At 47.8% G+C, this 16527-nt stretch overlaps 1 protein-coding gene across 3 annotated transcripts; it reads left to right on the top strand.

Moving 5' to 3' along the window:
* The first annotated feature begins 9574 nt into the window (after positions 1–9574).
* On the top strand, positions 9575–14211 carry LOC112865530 (calcitonin receptor-stimulating peptide 1-like). Of its 3 annotated transcripts, XM_025928636.2 has the most exons (5): positions 9581–9714; positions 10701–10795; positions 11112–11249; positions 13283–13462; positions 14012–14211. In XM_025928636.2, the coding sequence occupies exons 2-4, from the start codon at positions 10710–10712 to the stop codon at positions 13446–13448; spliced, it is 390 nt and encodes a 129-aa protein (XP_025784421.1). In that variant the 5' UTR covers positions 9581–9714; positions 10701–10709; the 3' UTR covers positions 13449–13462; positions 14012–14211. The 3 variants fall into 3 exon arrangements, with proteins under 3 accessions (XP_025784420.1, XP_086535526.1, XP_025784421.1); XM_025928635.2 differs by lacking the exons at positions 13283–13462; positions 14012–14211 and adding an exon at positions 12169–12400 and having other exon boundaries at positions 9575–9714; XM_086679400.1 differs by lacking the exons at positions 13283–13462; positions 14012–14211 and adding an exon at positions 12470–12653 and having other exon boundaries at positions 9576–9714.
* Positions 14212–16527: the final 2316 nt, after the last annotated feature.

Genomic DNA, 16527 nt, shown 5'->3' with positions numbered 1-16527 from the left:
CAAAGACCCCTTTTATAGTTCTTGACTGCGATTTCCAGGGTTTCAGTTAATGCCTATTGGCTGTTTGTTTCTATACCATTATACCAACCTTGGCTTTTATAGTTTCTGTTTTGTTGTTTGTTTCACCGCATACCCAATGAAAAGGCAAGTGGGGAGAATGTTGCTAAAGACAGTTACAATGACATCAGCTAGAAGAGATCCTTGACAACCCGATGGGAAGAAATAAAATAAAATAAACATAAAAGTATATAGTTGTTAGACATCAAAAAGAACCAACAGCATGATATCTAGTTTGGGGTTATCAGCCCTACATGTGTTATTCCCTTGAGGACAGCACTGTATTCAGGTCAACACATTAAGTGATGTTTTTTATGATGGTATCAATGAATCCTCAAGAAAGGATTTAAATTACGTTCCCTTTACTATATTTAAGAAGGGAGAGGAGTGTGCAATGCATTTTACCTAGTTTTCGATTCAAGTTGGTACAATTTGTCACTTCCAAGGGTAAGTTTTTGTTATAATGATAATAACAGCCCCTACTCTTGAGTGCCTCTCCCATGCCAGGCAATGTGCCAGGTGTTTAAGGTAAATGGTCATTAATCCTGCTGGACAGTGAGCCTGCAACATGGCCAGGCATGCATCTGACAGGTTTCCGGAAAGCAGATTCCTTCTACTGTGGCTTTGGCAGTTGGTTTTATTTTGAGAATTAAAGATACAGTGACTTCCTCTTAAGAAGGCAGAGTATGTACTGATTTCCTTTAATTTAACATATTGAGCTGATGCAGTTAGATAAGCTTTAGCAACAACAACAACAACAACAAAACAGCAATGGCCACCACTTTTAAGTCTCTGCTCTGTGCCAAGCAACGTGCCTGGTCTTTAACATTTATCTTTATCTTTATCTTTACCTTTACTCCTGCTAGGTAGTTATTACATATTCCCATTTAATGTGGTGAGAAACACTGGTTCCAGGGGAGTATCATCTGCTCAAGGACAACAGGGAGTGACAGAGCCAAGACTCAACCCCAGTTGCAATAAGATTCCAAAGCCATGCTCTTACCAACCCCAGACAACTCTGGTTAGAAAGGAAATTCACTTAACTGCACCTTATGGTTCCTGAACAGTGCCCTAAAGGAGTCACCTCTGCAAGGAGCTTTCTGGTACAGTGGAAAGGTTCCTATTTCTATCCCTCTTCTCCATGGAACAGTGTTTTCAGCCAGGGAGAGGAGAGCCATTCTGTATCGTGTGAGTCTGAGCCAAGGGAGAATCTTAATGATCGAAGAAGAACCCGGCCAGAATAATTTCTTGACGTCACCAGCTGAGTCCATCCACCTCTCCGAGTGACCTGGTCCTCCTCCACCACACTCAGTTCTTTCCCTGGCAGCTGAGGACACCCTAAACGTGGTCTCTGGAACCTGGAAGGAACCTCCCCTGGTGCCCAGAGCAAAGAAGGTGCCTGAGGGTTGGGAGAGCAGCCCTTGGTGCAAGTTGACTCCACTCTGCAGCAAAGTCAGCTGGGTTTTCTTATATTCCCACTGTGAGAGTCCTGGAAGGTCGCATGAACACAACATCCCATTCCTTCATTCTGCCATAAATGTCTCTCTCATTCCCTGTGTATTCTAAAATCCACTGATTGTCATCCCTTTGGTTCTAGGCTCTTCTGGCTGTTGGAAGGCTAGAGCTGATTAGAGCTGGGTATTTCCCTTCCCCCTGGTCAGTTAGGGATGATGATATTTCAGCACATCAGTCTCTGGTTAACTGGTTTCTCCTGAGGGCAGGCCTTCTGAAGAAGCAGCTCTGGTATATTAAAAAAGTGGTTGGTTCCTTTCCCCTCCCTCTCTAGGTACAACACTAGGTGATTTTTCTGTTATTCATTTTGAGAACTGGTACAGCTCCAGGAGGTAAATCCCACCAGTGGATTTTTCTCTCACATGTACTGTTGAGAACCTGGTCAAGTTCCTAGGGGTAAAATGCACATTTGTGGGAGTTTCCTATGAATGAGTGTCTGTCCCTGGAGTTTTTAACTCTCAGAGTTGCCCACACTGAGCCTCCAGCAGCTTGCCGGTGACCTACCCCAGCACTAGCTCCAAGCACTGAGATTTGCCCTTGTTGAGCGTTTGCTCTGGTAAGACATTACTCCCTGCATTCATCTGCCTCTCCAATCTTGAGGGCAAAGGTTTGCTATGTGTTCACCTCTCTTAAGCATCCTGCAGGGGTTGTTCTTTTCCCCTCAGTCTCTTCAGCTTTTCACTTATTGTTAGGACAGAGTGGCAACTTCCATGCTCCCTCCTTGGAGAACCCAGTGCCATCCACTTTCAGTGGAGATTCTCCAGGAAATTTGACAGCTCTGACTTTTCCCCAGGTTAAAGAGAATGAATTTGTGGTGTTGTTGCTACTGCTCCTGCCGTTGTTGTTGTGGTTTTGGTGTCATTGCTGAGTCTGTATCATACCCAAGCTGTGTAGAATTAAAGGAGCAACCCATTCGGTGTAATCCTTTTAAATGCATGAAAACTCACATAAGAATTTTCAACCAGGTACAAGACTCTGGCACACCCTGATAAATCATCTTTTAAAACACTTTAAATAAAAAAGTGCAGGAATCTGATTGAGAAGAATGGGAATAAATGGTACAGGTAGAGTTTATCAGCTTGCTGTAAAATTGTTTTCCCAAACTAGATTGTTTCTAATGTACCCTGATTTCCAGGTATAAAGCTATGAAATAAGATCATGATATCAAAGGTCAAATGGACAAATGGCTATTTTATTTTATTTTATTTTATACCAACTGTATTATTTTTTAAATTCTAGTATAATTAACATACAGTTTACATATTACATATTAGTTTCAGGGACATACATATACATATCTCTATCTATCTATCTATCTATCTATCTATCTATCTATCTATCTATCGTGATTCAACAACTCTATTCATTACTCATCACAGTAAGAACTTATTCACTCATCTCTCCACCCACCTCCCCTCTGGCAAGCACCATTTGTTCTCTATATTTTAGAGTCTGTGTTTTGGTTTGCCCCTTTTTCTTTGTTTGCTTTGATTCTTAAATTACACACATGAGTGAAAGTGTATGGTATTTATCTTTCTCTGAAGGATTTTTTTCCACTTAGCATTATACCATCTAGATCCATTCATGTTGTAAATGGCAAGATTTCATTCTTTTTTATGGCTGAGTCATATTCCATTGTATCTATATACCACATCTTTTTTTTTTTTAAACTCTTTTTTAACGTTTATTTATTTTTGAGAGACTGAGAAAGAAAAAACATGAGCAGGGGAGGGGCAGAGAGAGAGGGAGACACAGAATCTGAGGCAGGCTCCAGGCTCTGAGCTGTCAGCACACAGCCCAATGCGGGGCTCGAACCCATGAACTGCGAGATCATGACCTGAGCCAAAGTCGGACGCTCAACCAACTGAGCCACCCAGGTGCCCCTATACCACATCTTCTTTATCCATTCATCTATCAGTGGACACTGGGTTGCCTCTATATTTGGCTATTGTAATAATGCTGCAATAAACAGGGGTGAACTTGTCTTTTCAAATTAATGCTTCGCATTCCTTGGATAAATACTGAGTAGGGGAATTACTCGATCATAAGGTAATTATATTTTTGGATGTTTTGAGGACCCTCCATACTGTTTTCCACAGTGACATTTTGCATTCCCACCAACAGTGCATGAGGGTTCCTTTTTTGCGACAATATCACTAACAAATCTCTTGTTTCTTGGGTTTGTGATTTTAGCCATAATGACAGGTGTGAGGTGGTATCTCAGTGTGGTTTTGATTGGTATTTCACTGGCGATTAGTGATGTTGGGCATCTTTTCATGTCTCTGTCATGTGTATGTCTTCTTTGGAGAACTCTCTTTTCATGTCTTTTGCTCATTTTTTAATTGCATTCTTTGCTTTTTGGTGGTGAGCTGTATAAGTTCTTTCTATATTTTGGAGACTAATCCTTTAATGGATGTATCATCTGCAAATATCTTCTCCCATTTACTAGGTTGTCTTAGTTTTGTGGATTGTTTCCTTCACTGTGCAGAGCTTTTTCCTTTGATGTAGTCCTAATAGTTTGTTTTTGTTTTGGTTTCCCTTGCCTGAGGAGTCATATCTAGAAAACTGTTTCTATGGCTGATGTCAGAGAAACTACTACCTGTGCTCCCTTGAAGAATTTTTATGCTTTCAGGTCTCACATGTAGGTCTTTATTCCATTTTGAGTTTATTTTTGTGTATGGTGTAAGAAAGTGCTCCAGGATCATTCTTCTGCATGCAGCTGTCCAGTTTTCCCAAAACCTTTTGTTGAAGAGACGATTTTTTCCCATTGCATATACTTGCTTCCTTTGTCATAGATTAATTAACCCTATAATCGTGGGCTTATTTCTGGGCTCTCTACTCTGTTAAATTCATCTATTTGCAGACAGACTGACCTTTAAATTTTTTTTTTTCTACGTTTATTTATTTTTGGGACAGAGAGAGACAGAGCATGAACGGGGGAAGGGCAGAGAGAGAGGGAGACACAGAATCGGAAACAGGCTCCAGGCTCTGAGCCATCAGCCCAGAGCCCGACGCGGGGCTCGAACTCACGGACCGCGAGATCGTGACCTGGCTGAAGTCGGACACCAACCGACTGCGCCACCCAGGCGCCCCCAGACTGACCTTTAAAGTAAAACTTGAAATGGCTGGAAGTCACTCTAGCACCTTCTGGGTACAGACCCTGATTCTTGTCACACACCACCGGCCTGTGGTTTGTAACCACAAAAGATTTCCGAGTGAGGAATGAATGTTAGCTTTGAGGGCTCAGGGCACACATGGCAGCCAGAGGGAAAGTCCTGAGCCTGCAAAGTGAGGTAGCCATGAAGTTGGCCACTACAGCAGTCATCTCTTAGCCATTCGTCACCACTGCATTGGAGGAAGTTATGGCTGGTTCTCTCATCAGCAAAACACAGTCCATGGACGTACATATTTATAAATGATTTCATAGGGTTCTTATTTAGAAACTCCAAGACTTGGGGTGGAAATCATTTCTGTCAAAGTATGTGGCACCTGAGAGAAGTCTCCTATGACTGCCTCAAGTGGCAGAGTCCAACCCTCCTGCCATCCAGTATCTGCTTGCCGCCTTCACCAGTTTGGCCCCGCACCTCCAGGTGGAAAGCTCAACCTCAACTGCTGAGCCAAGGTCCTAGACTGGGTCAGCAGTGGTTGTCTGTGTAGCCTCTGGCATGCACTCACTGAGCCTGGGATCCACCATCCTGAGCCCTGTCCCTTGCTCTGCTCACCAATCTTTACTCTGTGCCTAAGCACACTTGCATCCTATTGACCATTCCCGGGTTCCCCTGCAGCCTTGCCAGCATAACCTGCACAGAGTTCTCCAGCCCCAAGCTTTTGTTCCCTCACGGCAGTGCCGCGCCAAGAGTTAAAAAGGAGGCACTCTGAATTAAAGACATCTTGGAAGCAGGGTGTCCCTGAGCACAGAGGCCACCAACCTGGGAGAGGAAGAGATGGGGCACAAGGCAGACGTGTCCTAAAACACTGAGGCTTTTGGGGACCGAGGGTGGGGGTGCACTGTGGTTCTGGTCACTCACGGCACACTCGGGGCGGTTTCTGCCTGGCTGGGGTCTCTGCCTGCAAGCACAGCCCCGTGATGCAGGCCCACCAACCACGTTCACAGCCCGCCTTATGGGCGGGGTATTTGCAGCCCGCGGCTGCCGACGCACCTGCAGCGGTGCTGGGAGAGTGTGTAGAGCCTGAGAATCACACACTCTGCTCTTAGACTGGGAGATTCTGGCAACGATGCACAGCTTCTTTCTAGGCACTCTACCTGCTGAGGGCAGCAAGTCTGAACTTCCGACCTTCCCGGCAAGCTTGGAGTAGAAAGATCAGGTGGAGGGGTCCTAAAGCCCTCCAGGTGGGTTGGGTCCTGAAGAGGGTTGAGGTGCTGCATAACTGTGTTTCGGGAGTGCGCTTAAAATTGAGAGTTAGTGCAGGTATGACAAGAGCAGATCGTTGTCAGGCTGTGTGTGCAGGCGGTCCCACGAGAAGCCCAGAGAAGTTTCAAGGATTGCCTGTCTCAGTTTAAGCCATCTGCACACAGAAAGGTCTGAACGTGTTCCTTGCTTTCACTTGATAATCAGGCATGTAGCTCAGTAGAAAATGGTTTTGGATTTATTTTCTCTCTTTAAATTATTTCGTGCAAGGAGAATGGGAGAGGATAGTCAGCGGGACTGAGGTTATCCCTGACTCGCTGAAAATTCCCAGCTCAGCTAACAAGGCAGGACAGGACGAAAGTTAGTGGGGATTCCGGCCCCATCCAAAATTGGTGACACACAGGACCCAGAAATACCAACTGACTGTCCTCAGTCTGTCGTCCACGAGGGCATAGGTCGGATCGCTTGGGGCACAGCCCGCAGACTACCTACAATGTGGGTACTAGGGGTGCCATGGTCCTTCTTGAGAGGGGTGTGTAGGGGGTCTTACTGTGTCCTGTGTCGGAGGTGCCCCTATGGTGAAGGCATCCGCTATGCTCATGGACAAGGTCTTGTCAGGGATCTGAGTGAGGTACCTGTGAGGCACCTGTAATCTTAGTTGTACTGGCAGATACCTTCCACCATGGCGGTGATGGCTGTAGGGGTCCCCTGATTGTGTGAAGGGGGCTGGAACTGGCTCAGAAGATGATCAGGAAGTTGTTGGCCGTTGATCTTCTAAACTTCTTGGAGAATGCACTTCCGTGGTTTGTTCACCCAGGCTTCCAGGCAGCAGTGTTCAGGGCTTTGTGGGAGATGATCTTGTGGAACCTGGTGCTGGGCTCAGTGTCCAGCCAAGAGCCTGTGTACTCAGGAACTGACAGCAGGGAGGAGACATTGCTACCGTTCCCCCAGCTGAGGTCGTGGCTATGAGGCCAAAGACAGGGACTAGATTCCCGATGCAGACGGAGCCCACACGTGGGTCCTTTCACACCAAGTTACGAAATAAGATTACAAAATCAATCAAGAGCAAAACAGTCAAATTGCTATTTTAAAATCAGTATTTTCCTTGGTGATTTATTTTTTAAAGTTCTTTATTTTGAGAGACCGGGGCGGGGGGGGGGGTGGTGGTGGAGAGAGAGAGAGAGAACGGGGGAGGGGCAGAGAGAGATACAATGTGAGATAATCCCTAGCAGTCTCAGCAGTGTCAGCACACAGCCCGATGCAGGGCTCCAACCCAGGAACCGTGATATCCTGACCTGAGCCGAAACCAAGAGTCCCAAGAGCCACTCAGGTGCCCCTTCCTTAGCGATTTATATATTAGCCTTAAGTTGGGAGAGGATTTAGGGATAGCTGGACATAAGCTAGCAATCTGCACACACGAAGGTCTAAATTTCCTTGAATTTACTTGGTAAATCAGGGGTGGACTCAGAGAACAGTTTTGTAGCTCCGAACTTACTCCTTCACGTTGGGGGCAGCACCAGGAGTTAAGAGCGAGGAATGCTGAATAGAGCATCTTGGAAGTTAGGTGTCCCCAACACAGAGGCACAAAATTGGAAGGGAAAGAGACATGGCAAAAAGCAGGTGTGTTCTATGAAACGCAAAGGCTTCTGGGGACTGAGGATAGGGATGCACCGTTGCCCGGGTACGTTGCCCGGATCACATAGGACGTACCCGGGCAGGATTTCTGCTCTGCCTGGGAAAACCACGTAACTCGGGTCTCTGCCTGCCCGCCACAGCCCGTGATGCAGTCCCCACCCACTGTGGCTGGAATACCAGACTTGCCGCCACGGTTATGCTTGCCGCGCTGGGAAAGTGTGTAGAGGCTGAGGCTTGGACGCGCTGCTGGCTCACACCCGGAGATCCTCGCAACAGTGAGAAGCCGCTTTCTCGGCACTCTCTGAGCCGAGGGCAGCAAGTCAGGACCTTGGACCTCCAGGCAGGAGAGGAGTGAAAGATCAGGTGGAGAGGTCCTAAAACCCTCCAGTTGGGATAGGTCCCGGAGAGGAGCTGGTGCTGAATAATTGCATGTTAGAGAGCACGCTTATAATTGGGAGTTAGTGCGGTGGCACAGGGCGGCTAGTCTGTCGAGCATCCGACTCTCGCTCAGGTCACGATCTCCCGATTTGTGAGTTCGAGCACTGCATCGGGCTCAATGCTGTCAGCCTGTTAGCACATAGCCCGCCTCCAATCCTCAGTCCCCATCTCTCTGTCCCGCCTCGAATCCTCTGTCCCCATCTCTCTGTCCCTTCCCTGATGGTGCTCTCCCCAAAATAAATATTTTGTTTTGAAAAATGAGAGTGAGTGCATTTGATGAGAGCAGATCAGCATCATGCCATGTGTGCACGCGATCCTATGGGGGAGAGACTCAGAGGCAGGCTGGGCTGCGATTCAGAGAGAACCCACAGGGTGTCCCGTGTGTCAGACCCCCGCGCCTGCCTGAGCTCTGGGGAGTGGGCACATGATTTGGAGACAGAAGTGAGTTTGTGTGTGTGAAAGCTTTGAATGTGAGTGTTAGTGTCCGCAGGGACTCTTCAGTACCTGCAAGCATTCTCTGCTCTCTAGAGGAGGACTGAAGTGCGGGGGATGTGGGCGCAGGGCTGGGACTGCACGCCATTGGGACAACTTGGCAAACAGCAGCCGGAAGCAAGGGGCAGCTGAGCAAATGGCTCCAGCAGGCTGAGGACCTGGGGTGATGGATAGCGGATAGGAAGAGGGAAGGGCTGGAGGTTTGTTTGGTGGCTTGGGAAGCATTGGTGCCTTACACACTTATGCTGAGGCACAGCGGGGCTCTCCACTCCTAAGCACACGACAGACCACTCAGCAGGAGTCCAGGAAGCCACATAGGGTGGGAAGAAGGAAAACCGATCGCGATTTCACAGAATCCCCCATTTGGGCCTGAGTGTTCTTCTAAATCTCTACCTTGTTATGGGACAGGTACATGGTTACTAAGGACACCACACTGTCAAAATGGGACTATGGTCCCCATTTCAAAGGTGAGTACGTTGAGGTGCTAAGAAGTTACCTGCCCTTGATTCTACAGCATGGAATTGGCACAGCTGGAATTGAGTTCTGACAAAGTTCTTGCTATCACTTCTATCTCCGACTTCCCGGGAGTTCTGCCCCTCAGAGTAATTCCAGCCCAGAATCAACACTGATGCACGTTGTCAACCCTCCAAGCCTCCACTGGACGGGGGTTGGGGGTGGGGAGGTCTCGGGTCAGACTTGAGGAGCCAGGATTCCCTGCTTCCTGGATCTTGCCCTGTAAGAACGCAAGCTAGGGACGGAGTGGGGCACATGTTCAAAACCCGTGCAGCGGAACTGCACCGGTGAAATTTACCATGACATCAAACTGCCCTCAACTTCCTGCTCACTTTATAAGGATGTTCCTTCTTGGTCCCATCCCTCTCCCTCCCTCCACTTGCATCAATGACCTCAATGCAAATACAAGTGGGATGGTCCCGCTGAATGTTCTAGGTTCTAGACGCAAATGGGTGACACAATCCATCTGGGGTACGTGATCTTTTCCCTCATTGGTTGCTCAGAGCTCCTGGACACCCCCCCCCCCCCCCACCCAGACCCAGAGCGGCGGGAATAAGAGCAGCTGCTGGTGCTGGGAGGCAGCCGAGCCACTGCTCTGCTCAAGTGTCCCTGACACTTCCACAGCGCCATCGCCCGACGCCAACGCTACCGCAGCTGCCACCGCCTGGGCTGCAAGCCACCTGCTGCCTGCTGCCAGGTGAGCCCCGAGATTCCTGCCTTCGCTCTATGATTCCTTCTCTCCCTCTTCTTCTCTCCCTCTTCTGCATTAGTTGTTCTTGTATCCGCTCTTCCTGCCCATCTTTGAGTCTCTGGGCACTTCTGTCTGGGTCTCTTCGTCACAAAATCTGTTACTCCGCTATTCAAACCCCAGGTACACTGAGCTGTCTCAGTTCGGAGACTTCCCGCTTTAATCTTTCCATCAGTCTCGCTGTCTCTTGCTACACTTGCGCTTAGGACGCTGGAGCTCCGCAGGCACTGTGCACACAGTAGGACACAAGGGTACTCACGGGATCATGTCTTGTGCCTAGTGGTCCCCCGGGAAATCGGTTCGGAACCTGGACCAGCGCCAGTGGGTGGCAAATAGGTGCAATGACTAGGGGCCGGCAGCCCAGGAAGGAAAGCCCCAGTAGTGAGTCCTGGGAGCTTTTTTCCTGGTTTCCAGGAGACTCTGCTAAACTTGGTTCTTGCAGGGGATTCTCTACTAGAGTGCAGAGCAGGTGAGCAGTAGTATTTGTTTCTTCAGTTTCCCTAAGATTCCCTTGGGACAGATACTCCCTTTTTAGCTAACTCCGCCCCCCCCCCCGCCCCCCACCATGGCCAGATATGATCAAAAGCCCTACACAGGGAGTACAGCTCTGGGTAGGAAACAGGAGATTGTCCCGGGATTGTCTTCAATGGAGACCTGGCCAGCAGGTAATGTAGTGTGTGAGGTGGTGGGGAGGGGGCTATGGACTGAGTCCTCTTTCCCCAGTTGTCCTGCTAGGATAGCTTGCTTCAGTCTCACTGGATCTTCCCACAGTCCACTTCCCCAGTGAGGAAACACTGGGGAAAGGAATGGCATTACCAGCCTGAAGCCACCATGCCAGGGAGTTACAGGTAGAAAGAAGCAGGACCAGAGTCCAGGTTCTTGGGCTCATGGAACTTCAAACTGGTGCAGAAAATGACATTATTTTTCCCTTGCAGAGAAGCGCCATGGGCTTCTGGAAGTTCTCTCCTCTCCTGATTCTTGGCATCTTGGCCCTGTACCAGGTGGGCATGCTCCAGGCAGCACCATTCAGGTAAGCCAGCCCTGCCTGGAGGTCACTCCTCTCCCACTCCTCCTGGGATCAGACAATTCCATTCTCAAAATTGTGGTGTGCTAAAAGTTTACCAACTGGTGAGCTGGGCAAAGGGGAGTGTATATTTTCTGATATAAGGTGTGTAGCACATAATTGAAAAACAGCACTGATATACAATATTCTTTATTATAAATTTCAGATAACTCATTGATCTCACAGAATGCTTCTGGTGCTTTTACTAGGAAGCCTGGGTGCTTATCTTGGGAGAGACAGGGAGCCACCCAGAGCTTCTATTGTGTTTTCTTCCCCACCCCAGGTCTGCTCTGGAGAGTCCTCAGGACGCTGCTATGCTCAATGAGGAGGAACTGCGCCTCCTGCTGGCTGCAATGGTGAAGGACTTTGTGCAGAGGAAGGCCAGTGAACTGCAGCAGGAGCAGGAGACCGAGGGCTCCAGGTGAGGATCCCCACTCCACTTGGCTCAGGGCATCCCCTCCCTCCTGTCCTGCCAAGGAAGGCATATCCTAAGAGGTAAGACAGAACACGGCTGGAGAGGAGGCCAGCACACTGCCATGGCTCTCCTCGGCCTGGGGCCCAGCTATTCTCACGCACCACTGAAAACAGAGGTCCCACACAGAGACTATGGTTAGACCACATGTAAAAAGATCCATTTCTGAAAGCAATTGGGGAAGGTATGAAATCCCTCCCTCCGGAAACTGGTCTGAAAGCACTGAGGAGACTTCCCAGCATTGGAGGAGTTAGGACTGGTAAGTGTGAGGCCAGCAGATGAACCCCACAGATCCCAGGAGATTTTAGAAATTGGTTTCTCCTTGTAAACCTGCACTTGACGTTCTCTCGCATCCACATGGAGCCTTCATTGCACATTTGCAAGGTGAAGCCAAAGGCCTTGCACAGGGTGGGGTCAGGTAGAGCAGTACCTGAGGTAGGTCTGGGGGCTTAAGATGTGTAGGATCTGTGGAGACGTGCATGTTGTCATGGGGCCAGATGCCCTTCCCCAGCCCCACCTCCCCGTGTCCCCTGAGCCTGGAGCTCACGCCAGCCCCTGGCCCAGCCCCGGCACTGCCTGGCATGTTGCTGCACCTGCATCTACCCTAAGGACCTCTCTGCAGAGCAAGAAGGACTGAGCGGCATGCGGAAGGCTAGGAAAGGGCACCCCTTCCCCGCTGCAACCCTGCCCCACGCTGCCCTGGCTCAGCAAACCTCGGAGTTCTCCTAATGGAGGATGTGTGAGCTGCCCTCCTGCCTGCCCCTCCTGCCCCCACTCAGAGTGCCCCCTCCCTGGTCTAACCTTCTGGGCGATCGCCACAGGGGCAGACCTGGTGCATGGTACCACCTGGCATGTCTTTTCCCTGCAGCCTGGACAGCTTCCGAGCTAAGCGGTGCAGTAATCTGAGCACCTGTGTGCTGGGCACATACACACAGGACCTCAACAAGTTTCACACGTTCCCTCAGACTGCAATTGGGGTCGGAGCACCCGGCAAGAAAAGGGTCATGGCCAGCAGCTTGGACAGAGACCACGGCCCTCACGATGGCATGACCCAGGATGCCGATTAAACCCCTCCCTCTCTTTTCTAATGTCCTTTCTTCCTTCCTTCCTATATCGTGATACGTGTGGTCCTCTCGGGTTGCTGGTATCGGTGGCTTTCTTTATGGCAGTGGATGTCTGGAACCTCAGATGGGAGGAGAGCAAGAGGAACAGGCCAGAAGAGAATCACGCAGGAAGAGATGGGGGGGGGGGCAGCCCTGTGCTTCCCCTGAGGAATCACAGCACGGCTTCTCAGTCCTGCTTGTGAATGTGTTTGCCGATGGGGAATAAAAGTATATTTCTCAAAAGACCTGAGCGGTGGTGGTTATTGCTCTGGCCCACACCACAGGATTCCCAGATTCAGGGACCTGTGCTTAGAAGTAGCCTCAGCCCTGTGGTAGCTGGGTGCAGGGTGGAGTAGCTAGTCCTTGGACCAACCTCAAGTAGGAAGAACAGGAGCAGTAAAGAACAGGTAAGCACCTCGGGGACCCAATGCTGTAAAATCGCCTTTTCTTCCAGGTAAGTCGGGGAATTTTTGTATTTCTAACAAGGGATATTTGATGCCTTTGAGTGGGATGTGACTTCCAGACAATCCTCATGTTAGGATCAGTTTGGGGCCATAATTCTCTGTGTCTCATAAGCCTTTCTTGATTTGTAGTTTATTTATACAAGAAAGACAGGCTGTTACAGCTCTGTGTTCCATGGCCACTCACCCGGAGCCACCTTGGGTTTTCTGACACCCCTGGGAATGTCTGTGGGAGTGATCATGGCATTTTCCCCAAGAGCCTGTGTATTTCTGCAGTGATAATTGTGATTGAGGAAAGACACAAGGTTAACTGGTGCCTCTCAGAGCAGTAATTTTACAATGATGGTTCTATGTGGCAGGTATCTGTTCCAGTCTCTTACTAACAGGTCTTCTCTTCTTTTTCCACCTTGCTAATCAGAGTCACTGTCCAGAAGAGAACCTGCAACTCTGCCACCTGTGTGGCCCACTGGCTGGGAGGCCTGCTGAGCAAAGCCGGAAGCGTGGCAAACACCAACTTGCTGCCTACCTCTATGGGCTTCAAAGTCTACAACAGGCGCCGCAGGGACCTTGGACTTAAGCAGTAAACAACTCCAGGAAGGTGACTGCCCTTGTACTGTCAGATGGGAGGCTGGAAAACTGGGTATTGCAGGGATGCAGTCCACACTTTAACCCTCCCTAAGCTCATGTAGTAGAAAAATCCACAGGGCAGTGTGCCCAACCAGTGTCTGGAAAGAGAAGAGGGAGTTCCAGTAGCTGAAACTCCTAAAATTTAGGTTCATTTTCCTCCATTTTCCCAGTATCTCCCTGTGATACTGGGATAATCTGCTAGAAAATACAAATCTATTTAAATGTCTGTCCCATGAAGTTATAATTATGAATATTCTATCATTTGAGTTTGAAAGGTAGGGACATACTTTTGGTATATTTACATATGAATTCAGAACATACATTTGGAGTCAAGAATTATTTGCCTTCTATTAGCCATATGACCATGGGTCACACATTCTTTGAGCTTCAATTTCCCTATTTGTGAATCAAAGGCAACAATATCTACTAGCTAGTATTAATATAAGAGTAAATGAGATAATAGATTTCAATATTTTCACAATAAAGTTACAAAATTCTGTCTGCTACTGTTTTTTTCCAGGTCATCATGAAGCGAAGTCTACTTTTAATTTGTAATGAAAGCAACTCATTGGATACAGAGCATGGAAGAGACATATAAATGCATGCTTAATATTAAAAACATTCTCTTTAGTTTGAAATAAACTAAAGCTGTGCTCGCTTCGGCAGCACATATACTGAAGTAAACTAAAGCTAACTATGAAATAAAATCATTGCAAAGACCTACTGTGTATCTTGTTGTATTGATTGTTCAATAAACGTAACAGCAGGTCTCACTGGCTTATCTGGTGGCAAAGGTGAGCCCCGTCAGCCTACCTTTTGATGTCGGCGATCCTGTTAAACCTCAGGGGGAAGTGGCGTAGCTGCCGGGTGGGTGTCTGGGGACACATAATATTGCTTGTGCCCACACAGAACTCTTTGTTTGAAAAAATACTGTCACTGGTGAACTTCATTAAGACGAGAAAAAAAAAAAAGAGGTTTTAAATACACTTAACAGGCATCCCTACTGCTATTTATGGTGTTTTTCCAAGGAAAGCCTAAAGACCTGTGAACACTTTGTTGACCAGGCTGACCACGAAGCAAAGGCAACATGCTTGGGATGGGATAGGATAGGTCTTCTGTATCCTGTATCTTTAGCTTTTAAGGAAACACCTTTAATGGAAGAAGAACTCGAGACATCTCCAAGACAATCCACCTTCATGTTTAGAGATCCCTAGCACCAGAGGTTCTCTGTGTACTTCCCCTTGACTCAGCTTTGCCACTGCCCATCCCTGCCGTCCCTCCCCATAAGCACCCTTCATACACCCTATAGCCTGCAAAGCCCTTTAGAAACAATGGCTCAGAGTCTGAAATGCAGTCACACTGACTGGCAGGCCTGGAAAACTCATCAGGTGCCATCCAACCAACTATTCTTATTCTCTGAGGTGCTGAGAACAAAAGTATGATGCTCAAAAACCTGCAATTTTTTTTTTAAGTTTATTTATTTATTTTGAGAGAGAGGAAGCATGAGTAGGGGAAGGGCAGAGAGAGAGGGAGAGAGAAAGGATCTCAAGCAGGCTCTGGACTGTCAGCACAGAGCCCAACATGGGGCTCGAACCCACAAACCAGGAGACCATGACCTGAGCCAAAGTCGGATGTTTAACTGACTAAGCCACTCAGGCACCCCTAAAAACCTGCAATATGTTTAATAGGGACATTCAAACATTTACAAATGCTAATTGAGTGGCTGTTATTTACTGGACACTATTTAAGGCACCAGGATAGATCAATGAACAGAAGGGACAAAACTCCTTATATTCATGGAGCCTATATTCTAACTGGGGGAGATTAGGGTGATATATGCTGTGGCACCAGAGATGCTCATTAGTGGAAGGAATCTGGGATGTCAGAGTTTAATGCCTTATTTGATGTAGCAATTTCCCAGCATCAACAACCCTCACATCTACTGGGACTGTCAGTTACGTGCTGCTGACTCCCAAGGTGACTGAGTACCCAGTTTCACTGGTGGATAGTCAGTTAGGTGAGGTTCTTTAGTTGGTAAAGTCACCCCCTTATATCCACTGACTCTAATGATTTCTCAGGAGCACACAGAATATGACCCTTGTTCCCATTCAGTCTGTATTCCACACTGTTGCCCAACTGGCGCTATAAAGGTAAATCACCCAAATGTCTTCATTATGCACAAAGTATTCCACTGACTCCCCACTTCATGGAATAAGCACCTGGATCATTGTGGGGACTTCCAAGGTCCACACTGATCTTCCCTCCCTCCTCTCACCACCACCCCCATGACCTGTCTGGCCTCATCTTTCTCTCTTCCCATCATCCACTCACACTCTGTCTCTCTCTCTGTCTCAAAAATAAACACTTAAAAAATTTTAAAAGAAAAACAGAGAGATAGCTGAGATCTTTCTCTTTCCCTCTCCATGTACACACAGAGAAGTGGCCAGGTGGGGACACAGCTGGTGGACAGCCATGTGTAAGATAAAAGTGAGATTTCACTACACATTAATGCTGATGGGATTTTCATCTGGCACTTCCAGCATCCAGAACTGAGAGAAAATATATTTCTGTTGTTAAGCTATTTAATCTGTGTTATTTTGTAATGTCTGCCAGAGCAGACTAATACAGGGGTCATCAGTTGATGGAACTGTTTTTGGTACCATGGCTTGTTTTTCCTCTTATTTAGATTTTATGTCAATTCGCTTAATGTCCAACTTAGCAATTTTATCCATTTATTTTTATGAGTTCATTTGCATTTCATCTCCTTAAAATCCTTGTAAGAATGTTCACTTTGGGGCACCTGAGTGGCTCAGTCAGTTGGGTGGTCGGCTCTTGGTTTCGGCTCAGGTCATGATTTCATGGGTCATGGGTTTGAGACCCACATCGAGCTCTGCGCTGACAGTATGGAGCCTGCTTGGGATTCTCTCTCCCTCTCTGTCTGCCCCTCTTCCCCCTCTCACTCTCTCTATCAAAAAATAAATAAGCATTAAAAAAAATAATGTTCATTTTGTTTTGGTTCCAGTCTACTGCTTCTGA

Source organism: Puma concolor, chromosome D1, assembly GCF_028749965.1.
Source record: "Puma concolor isolate L17-30 chromosome D1, mPumCon1.1.hap2, whole genome shotgun sequence".
Taxonomy (NCBI): Eukaryota; Metazoa; Chordata; class Mammalia; order Carnivora; family Felidae; genus Puma; species Puma concolor.
The sequence above is the reverse complement of the archived record's forward strand: the minus strand, read 5'-3'. Positions and strand labels throughout refer to the sequence as shown.

Bases quoted from the DNA above. Each gene is read 5' to 3' on its own strand.
- LOC112865530 (XM_025928635.2), top strand. From the start codon at position 10,710: ATGGGCTTCTGGAAGTTCTCTCCTCTCCTGATTCTTGGCATCTTGGCC. The intron at 10,796-11,111 runs GTAAGCCAGCCC...TCCCCACCCCAG, and splicing joins CTCCAGGCAGCACCATTCAG to GTCTGCTCTGGAGAGTCCTC. The intron at 11,250-12,168 runs GTGAGGATCCCC...TTTTCCCTGCAG, and splicing joins CAGGAGACCGAGGGCTCCAG to CCTGGACAGCTTCCGAGCTA.